Below are 9,455 nucleotides of genomic sequence, written 5' to 3'. Positions count from 1 at the left end.
CATTGGCCTTTTTTATGAGAACTACATTGGTGAGCCAGTCAGGATATTGTACTTCTCAGATGAATTGTGCATTGAGCAGCTTTGCAATCTCTTCTCATATGACTTCGCGCCATTCAGGCGCAAACTGTCTTTTTCTTTGTTTGACAGGTTTAGCTCCTAGGTTTACATTGAGCCAGTGTACGGCAACCTCGGGGTCAATTCCGGGCATGTCTTCAACTATCCATGCGAATACGTCTTAGTTCTAGGAGAGACAACTTATGAGTTTAGCCATGATGGTTGAATCAAGGTCACGCCCTACTGTCACCTTCCTACCAGGCACGAGCTCGACCTCGACCAGCTCCTCTACCGAGGCGAGTCTCCCACGATTTTCAAGCTCGAGCTCGAGCTCTGTAAGCTGCATGACGTCGTCCTTTTATTTTTCGGACACTGTTCACATAACACTGGCGAGCCATGGTTTGGCTTCCTCGGACGACCCCAACTCCACTATATGTAGGGAACTTCATCGCCAGGTGAAAAGTTGAGATAACAGCTCTAATTTTATTTAGCAACGGTCTTCCTAGAATGGCGTTGTAGGCCATCGGAGTTCGGACAACTTCGAAAGTTACGATATGGGTTACCAGCCGACCTTCAGATCCCAAAGTCATGGGTAATTCAACAATACCTTCAGGGGTGATAACCCCACCACCAAATCCTTGTAGGTGTGTTTTAACAGGCTTGAGTTGTTTCACTGAGATACCCATCTGAACTAAAGCTTCATGAGACAGTACATTAGCTGCACTTCCATTATCCACAAGAATTCTCTTGACCTCGAAGTTAGCTATGATGGCTGATATGACTAGGGCGTCATCATGGGGGAAGGATATTCCTTCCAAATCCTTGGACTCGAAGGTGATATATTCCGTATGAGCAAGATCCGTGTTGGAAGAGACTAGAAGCTGTTTGGCGTACTTCTTACGTCCATTGTTGGTGTCTCCTCCTGAAGCTGTTCCTCCGATAATAACGTCAATAGTGCCAGTTGTTGGTGGTTCACTACCACACCCTTCATGTATGTTATTCTACTTGTTCCTCGGGCATTTTTCATGGCTAGTGTAAGAGCCCAAAAAACCCCTCCTGATGTGGACCTCAATTTGTTGCTTCAGAGCCAAACACCTCTCAGTGGTATGTCCGTGGTCCCGATGGAAGTCACAATACTTGGTTCTGTCTCTGTTTTTAGGTAATGATGGCATTCTGGGAGGCCACTTAAGCTCTTTGAGGTCCTTGATCTCCATCAGGATGTTGGACCTTGATGTATTCAGGGGAGCAAAAGTTTTCGGTCGGGGGTTTTGTCTTTGCTTGACCCGAGGATTGTCATCTCGTTGATTGGTTTCACGCGGTCTCTTATTGTCTGGCCTTAGCAAAGGTAAAACGTCCTTTCTTGGGGTTAGAGTTTCTTCCATATTGATGTATTTCTCAGCTCGAGTTAGGAGGTCAGTTACTGACTTTAGGGAGGTTTTTGACAAAGACATCTTGAATGCTTCACATCTTATAGCGTATGTCAAAGCTGAGACCGCAGCTGTAATATGTAGATCGGGAATCTGAAGTCTTTCTTTATTGAATCTGGTCATGAAATTGCGTAATGTTTCATTAGGTCCCTGGCGCATCTGCATAAGTGATGCCGCTGTTTTCCTAATTCTCTTACTGCTTGCGAAGAAAGTAGAGAATTATCGGCCAAGTCTACGAATGAGGCGATAGAGTTTGGCTCTAATGTGGAGAGCCAATCTCTAGCTGCGCTTGTAAGAGTTTGAGGGAAGGCCTTGCACATTACAGCGCCAGGTGCGACCTGTAGGTTCATGATATCCGTATATATATTGAGGTGGTTGACAGGGTCAGTGGTTCCATCATTCTCCTTTATCCTGGGGTACTTGAACCTATCCGGAAGGGGGTAGGACAGTACTTCAAGAGTAAAGGGAATGCTAGGGGTAAAGCCTGTTGTCCCCTTTGATTTCTGTGCTAGGCCCGTGGCAATACCTTCTTGGATGATTCTGGCAAGCTCCCCTGACTCTATCGTTACTGCCCTTGATGTTGCGGTCATAGGAGGTACACCCGAGGTTCCAACACCATTATCAGGGATGTTTTGTGGAGCTCGAGCTTGAGCAGCTGCCATAAGATCGCCATCCGGTGTTGGTGTATGCGATGGGTGTGAGTTTCTTTGGCTTAATGACTGAGTCAATGTGGTAACTTGTTGGCGGAGCTCTTCAAAAGCTCCGGTGGTAATGATAGCTGGTGGCGGTGCTGCCATCTCTGATGATTCTTCTTGAGGGACAGGGTGATCTCCAGGGGGAGGATTTGGAGCGGATGAGCTTGCTGGTGGAAGACCTGATCGTGTATTCACCATGGCTTTTGGTAGCAATTCCCACAGACGGTGCCAATGATGCTACCAAAAAATATCACCTGAAAGATCTCAAGCTTGATGGTCCAACTTCACTTTGATGAACACAACCCGTCTGTGATTACCTGCAACAAAGGCAACGAGGTGTGTACTCGTCGCCCCTCCGATGCTTAAGTTAGATGGGAAATTTAGTGTGTGAGGCTATAAATTGAAGATAATGAAAAATGTATCTTAGTGTTGAGCTTTGGCCAAGTATTTATAGGTGTTGGTGGGGGAGCTGTAGAATGATTCTATTATTGAAAAAGTCCTTTTCCCCTTAGGATTAGGTGTTGGAGTGTGATTAGAAGTATTCTGTTAGAGTTCTAATCAGGGGAGGAGTAGACTTAGGTGGGGTCTATTTTCTTTTGGAGATTAAGTCTGTGGGCAGGGTTCGAACAGATACCTCGACCTTGAGTAAATCCCGACCTCAAATCGGCGCAACACACTAAGATCAACTCGGGGTATTAGTTCGAGGTCGAGCATGGCACACGAACTCAGGTATAGTTCGGGGTTACCAATCCGAAATCATCAGCTATCATTTCTGTTCAGCCTCCATAGCCACAGATCAGTGTTATACATGATATCGTTGGATTATAAGATATATTTTTCAAACTTGTACACGAGGATTCAGACTTTTGTTAGTACTTAACTTTGGCTTGTGTTTTTGTTGCCCAGGTAAAGGCTAAGCTCGACAAGATACTCAAGGCCAAGAACCAAGCATTAAAATATATATAAAACTGGCCATATAAAAGTATTATAGATTTATTAATTTCTGTGATCTTATATATTTCAAGAGTTCGGTGAAATTGGGTGGTCTAGAATTAATTAGGTAGATCTAATTATTAGAGTTTGGATAATATAGGTCTGATCGGGTCCCTGTAGTAGCTCTATAAAGTATTGAAACTCAATTACAATTATTATAAAAGTTTTGGACTACTTACAATAAAGTTTTGGATATATTTGTAATTATTATGTAATGTTATAAATTTAATTTTAATTGTAATTGATATTCTAGGACTACACATGTAATTAAATATAAACTAATTGGATTTGGACTTTAAGCCCCCCATTTGGCCCCCCATTGTTTCAATTTATGATTTTTGGAATAGTATTTTTTTTGAAGAATATGTGGTTGAGAACGAAGGAAAAGTTTTTAATCCAAGTGTAATATTATTTTATGAAAAATTGTGTGGTTGAAAATGAGATAGAGAAAATTATAATTTGAAATAATGGGGACCAAACGACGGCTAATTAAAACTCTTATTTTTTATTTAACTTAAAATTCCTATTTGAATGTAGAATTAATAATATATGGATTTGAACTATTTTATCTCTACAAATAGAGATGAAATGAAACCTAGACATCCTATTAAACACAACAAAACAGGGTACAATAATTTCATAGTGTTCATTTTTTAAGAGAGAAAAGATGAGAAAATTTATTTTTCTTACTTTATTTAACTGTCCAATTCAAAAATTGGTTCCTTAATTTATTTAAAAGAAGGTACTCATCCATTGGTATAATATTGTTTTTCGGAGAATATCTTATATGATCAAAGAGTCAAGCCCAGCAAAGACATGTTCGGGACGAGACTCGTTGATTATTAGAAGTGGACCGATGATGCGATCGAGGGCAAAGCGAATGAATCAAGTGATGGGACTATTAGTTCAGTCAACAATTGAGGAGACGATGATCGTGGCGAGATATGAGGTAAGTTTTATGTTGGGGTCGAAGACTAAAAACAATTGATCAACTCGATACGCATGGACGAAGATGGGACCAAAGGGTTGATCTGTACGATCGCACAGTGTAATCAACCATGCGGTCGCATGGTAGTCGACAGAGACTCAAGAGGCTCAAAAATTTGACTTGTGCGACTACACAAGATATTACCATGCGGTCGCATAGTACAAAAATAAGGACGAAATTTTCTTTTTTTCGTGAATTTCCTTATTTTGTTTGAACTCTATAGTTGGCAAAACATTTGTAATCTTCCATTAATATTTTTTTCGTTTTCCATTAGATTTTAGGCTAGTATAAATATGCTTATATTCTTTTTCATTGTACAACTTAAGACATTATTATTCAATTGAATTGTGAGGCTTATTGCTTTTAAATCCATTGTTCTTCTTTTGAATAATTTTGAATTTATTAAGGTGCAAATCTCGTGGCATTCAAACTCTGGTGCAATTATTGGGTTGTGTAATCAACAGATCTTTAAAACAACGTTTTGCAAGGTTGCTTGATTCATTAATTCTTGGGTTGAATCCACAAATTTAATCGAGGTTGTATCTTTCAATTTTCATATTGAATCTTTTAATTTTATTTGTTTCCTGTAATTTTTTTTTTTTTTTTGAATTCTTGTGTTCTTCGCATTCTTCGTTATTTTTAGCCTTTAATCCATAAAAGTGTTGTCAAATTTTCCAAAGTTGTTTTTGGCCTAATTTAGAATCCAAATCAACTTCTGTTAGTTGCATTGGTGTCGTCGTCGAATTTTCTAGAAAAAAAGAGGCAAATTTTTTTTTTAAAAAAAGAGTCGAAAATATTGTTATTTCCGTCCAACAATTTTTCGTTGATAATTCCTTTTGAGTCATTTATTTTCTTCCAATCAATTCGATGTATCGTTTCAATCAATTTTTGGTTTCGTTAGTTATACTCAAGTTTTCAATTCCCATTGTTCAAATTCCTCATAAAATCACTACTCTTGATTACACCCGGTTTGGAATCCACGAGGCTACGCTTGTGAGTTCACTTTGTTCTTGGAAGCACTTGGAGGAAAGCATTGGGTGGAAAAAGGTAGAGTGTGTAACACACAAAAATAATAAAATAATAAAATTTATCGTTATACTTTAAAAAAAGGACAAATGAAATATATTTCAAATTCCTATCGAGTCAAATAATTAGATTTTAATAAAAAGAGATGAAGTATATTGATATTGGATAGGGATGGTAGTTCTTTTAAATTGAAGAAAACAACGATAAAGTACAATCTTTGTTTTATGATTCACGCTACCTTGGATTTGACTCTATCAAATAAATTTTGCTTTATCAATTACTCTAGCTTGCACCTATATATAGGTATGATGGAAGAGTTTTATATACACAAATCAAAATATACACTTACGATAGAAAGGGAGAAAGAGGGGGTGGGAGAGAAAGTAGTGTTGGAAATCTAAAAGTTTGCATACATCGTTGTCAATCAATACATTTTCACCAAAGCAGAGAGATTGAGAAAAGAATTTGGACAAGAGCAATTATATTTCATTTTATTTAGCAAGGCAAGATACTTTTGTGCAAGTGTTTTCGTTTCCTTATACTTTTATATTCAATTAAATATACATAGATTTCCAATTGACCTTCGGAGGAGAAGAATGTGAAGATAGCGGTTCTAGAATTCTTTGACTATACAATTACTTGGTGGGATCAAGTAGTCACTTAACGACATGGGAATCGAGAAAGGCCTATCAACACTTGGGATGAGTTGAAGGTAGTGATGAGAAAGCGATTTATATCTAGTTACTACTATAGGAAACTCCATCAAAAGTTGCGGAGTTTATATCATGATTCGAAAAGTGTAGAGGATTATCACAAGAAAATGGAGATATTGATGATTAGGGCGAACGTGGAGGAGGATCGAGAAGCCACTATGACTCGTTTTCTAAATGGGTTGAACATAGATATAGCCAATGTGGTGGAGCTGCAACATTATGTGGAGTTGGAGGATATGTTACACGTGATGATGAAGGTAGAGAAGTAGTTGAAGAGGAAGGGGACTACTAAGCAATCAGTGGGAACTTCAACTTCTAATTCATCTTGGAAACTTAAGTGTGATAAAAATTAAAGGAAACGAAGTTGTTTTTAAGGATAGGACTGAGTTACCGAGGGGGAAAGAAAAGAGTACTAGCATAATCATACCCAATGGAGAGTCATAACCATCAAGGAATAGGGCTATTAAGTATTTTAGGTGCTTACAATCGAGACACATCATTTCTCAGTGTCCAAACAAATGGGCCATGGTGTTACAGGACAATGGAGAGGTAGTGAGCGAAAGTGAAGGTGAATATGAAGACATACCGGAATTAGAAGAAATTAGTGATGGAGAAAAGTGAAATATGTTGTAGGAGAGCTGTTGGTCACAATGGGAGCTCTGAACACTCAAATCAAGATGGATGATTTGGAGCAGCAGCAGGAAAATATATTTCACACTCGATGCCACATTAACAATAGGGTATGTAGTTTGATCATCGATGGTGGGAGTTGCATGAATGTGGCTAGCATAACTTTGACAGAATATTTGGGATTAACTTTATTGAAATACCCTAGACCTTATAGGCTTCAATTGTTGAATGAATGTGGATAAACCAAGGTGAATAAGATGGTTTTGATAAGTTTCTCAATTGGAAGTTATCGTAATGAAGTGGTATGTGATTTGGTATCTATGCATGCGGGGTATCTATTATTGGAAAGACCATGGCAATACGATAGGAAAATTATTCATGATGGGTACAAAAATCGATACAACTTTGTTAAGGATGAGAGGTCCACTACCCTTGCGCCACTAACACCGGTACAAGTGTATGAAGACCAAATTAAATTGAAAAATGAAGAACAGATGATAATGAAAGTGAAAGAAAATAATGAGACGATGACAAAGAGAGAAAAAGCAATGCGGCAAATAAGAGAGAAAATAGTGAGGTGGCGAGTTGAGAGAAAAGAGAAAGGAGCCACATGAGCGATAGGAACAAGAGTCTTCCAAGAAGAGAAAAAAAATCTAAAGTGAATTCTTTGCAAAAAGGAGTAAGCTAAGGAGAGTGGTAGTCAAAAGACGAGAGATGATTCTGTTGGTCTACAAAGAATCACTTCCCAATTTTGAGAAATTTAACCCACCCCTCCCTAGTTTTGCCAAGTTTTTGTTGCAAGAGTTCGAAGATGTTTTTCATGAGGACATATCAAATAGATTGCCACCCATTCGAGGCATCGAGCACTAAATTGACTTCATACTTGGAGCTGTCATTCCCAACTGACCAGCATATCGAAATAATCTTGAGGAGACAAAGGAACTTCAGAGGCAAGTTGGGAGAGTTGATGAGCAAGGGCTATGTCAGGAAGAGCATGAGTCCGTACGACATGCCAGTACTATTGGTGCTAAAGAAATATAGGACATGGATTATATGCGTGGATTGCAGAGCCATCAATTAAATAGCAGTAAGGTATCGTCACTCTATCCTTAGGTTTGATGACATGCTAGATGAATTACATGGTGTCTCCATTTTTAATAAAATTAATCTTAAAAGTAGTTGTCATCAAATCCGAATGAGGAAAGGTGATGAGTGAAAAACTACGTTTAAGACCAAATATGGACTATATGAGTTGTTGGAATGCTATTTGGACTCACTAATGCACCGAGCACTTTTATGTGTTTAATGAATTATGTTTTGCATGCTTTTTATGAGATTGTTGTGGTTTATTGCAATAACAGTCTAGTGTATAGTAAAGACCTAAATGAGCATGTAGAGCATTTAAGAAGTGTGCTAGTGGTATTAAATAAAGAACAATTTTACGCTAATCTTAAGAAATGTACTTTTTGCATGGAAAAGATTGTATTTCTAGGTTTTGTGGTTAATGCTAACAGGTTAGAGGTAGATGAGGAGAAGATAAGAGTTATTAAAGATTGGCCTACACCTAAGAATATAACTGAAATAAAGAGTTTTCATGGTTTGGCTAGTTGTTATAGGCGATTTGTAAAAGATTTTAGCACAATCACCATACCACTCACTGAGGTAGTGAAAAAGAGCTTAGGTTTTCATTGGGGTGATGAATAGGAACATACATTTAACACTATAGAAGATAAATTATGTAAAGCATCTATTTTAGCATTACCTAATTTTGACAAGACGTTCGAGATTCAGTGTAATGACTCAGAAATAAAGATGGAGCAATATTGATGCAGGATATGAGGTTGATAACTTATTTTAGTGAAAAGCTGAGGGGAGTTTCTCTTAACTACCCTATTTTATGACAAGGGGCTGTATTCGCTAGTCTGAGCCTTAGAGACATAGCAGCATTATTGTGGGCTAAGGAGTTCATGATACGCACCTATCATGAGTCGTTGAAGCACTTGCAAGGTCAAGGGAAGTTGAACAAAAGGTATGCCAAATGGACAGAGTTTATTGAAACATTTCACTACATCATTTGGTACAAACAAGGTAAAGAAAATGTAGTGATAGATGCTTTATCGTGAAGGTATATCTTGATAAATTCACTAAGTGCTAAATTACTTGGCTTTGAACATATTAAGGAATTGTATGAAAATGATTTAGATTTTTCCAATGCTTATAAACCATGTGCAAAAAGGGCTATTGATAAGTTCTTTAGGCATGAAGGTTACATGTTTCTAGAAAATAAACTTTGCATTCCTAATTGTTCAATGCGGGATTTGCTAGTGAGAGAAGCACATAGCAATAGATTGATGGGGCATTTTGGGGTTCAAAAGACCTTAGATATGTTAGGAGGATATTTTTATTGGCCTAAGATGAAAAGTGACATTGAAAGGGTATGTAGTCAATGCATAAACTGTAAATGGACTAAGTCTAAGATTTTACCCAAGGGTTCTACACACCTTTACCAACTCCTAGTGAACCGTGGGTAGATATTTCTATGGATTTTGTTTTGGGTTTACCTAGGATTGGGAATGGATAAGATTTGATCTTTGTGGTGGTAGATAGGTTTAGCAAGATAGTGCATTTCATACCGTATCATAAAACTGACGACGCCACTCACATTCCTGACTTGTTCTTTAGAGAGATAGTGTGCTTACATGGGGTTCCTAAAAGTATCATGTCAGATAGGATGTAAATTGTTGTTTTCTACAACTTGTTATCCACAAACTGATGTGCAAACCGTGGTAGTCAATAGGACTATGACTCAATTATTGCACACAGTGATAAATAAAAATTTGAAAAGGTGGGAAAAGTGTTTGCATATAATCAAGTTATTCATTCTACTACTTCATTTTCACCTTTGAAATTATTTATGATTTTAATCCAT

General features: G+C 37.9%; 1 protein-coding gene across 1 annotated transcript; it reads right to left on the bottom strand.

The window, feature by feature from the left end:
* Positions 1-368: 368 nt before the first annotated feature.
* LOC111379427 lies at positions 369-1,604 on the bottom strand. The gene is made up of 2 exons (XM_023002787.1): positions 1,106-1,604; positions 369-1,039 (listed from the first exon to the last, which is right to left on the bottom strand). Exons 1-2 carry the CDS (start codon positions 1,602-1,604, stop codon positions 369-371), a joined length of 1,170 nt encoding a protein of 389 aa, XP_022858555.1.
* Positions 1,605-9,455: the final 7,851 nt, after the last annotated feature.

This window comes from Olea europaea, unplaced genomic scaffold (genome assembly GCF_002742605.1).
Source record: "Olea europaea var. sylvestris unplaced genomic scaffold, O_europaea_v1 scaffold1989, whole genome shotgun sequence".
NCBI classification, from domain to species: domain Eukaryota; kingdom Viridiplantae; phylum Streptophyta; class Magnoliopsida; order Lamiales; family Oleaceae; genus Olea; species Olea europaea.
Note: the sequence above shows the minus strand (reverse complement) of the source record. Positions and strands in the feature narration are given on the sequence as shown.

Excerpts from the sequence above, each read along its gene's own strand:
- LOC111379427 (XM_023002787.1), bottom strand. The coding sequence starts at position 1,604 with ATGACCAGATTCAATAAAGAAAGACTTCAGATTCCCGATCTACATATT. Across the intron at positions 1,040-1,105 it reads TGAGGTCCACATCAGGAGGG|GGTGTGGTAGTGAACCACCA; the intron begins GTTTTTTGGGCT and ends ACATACATGAAG.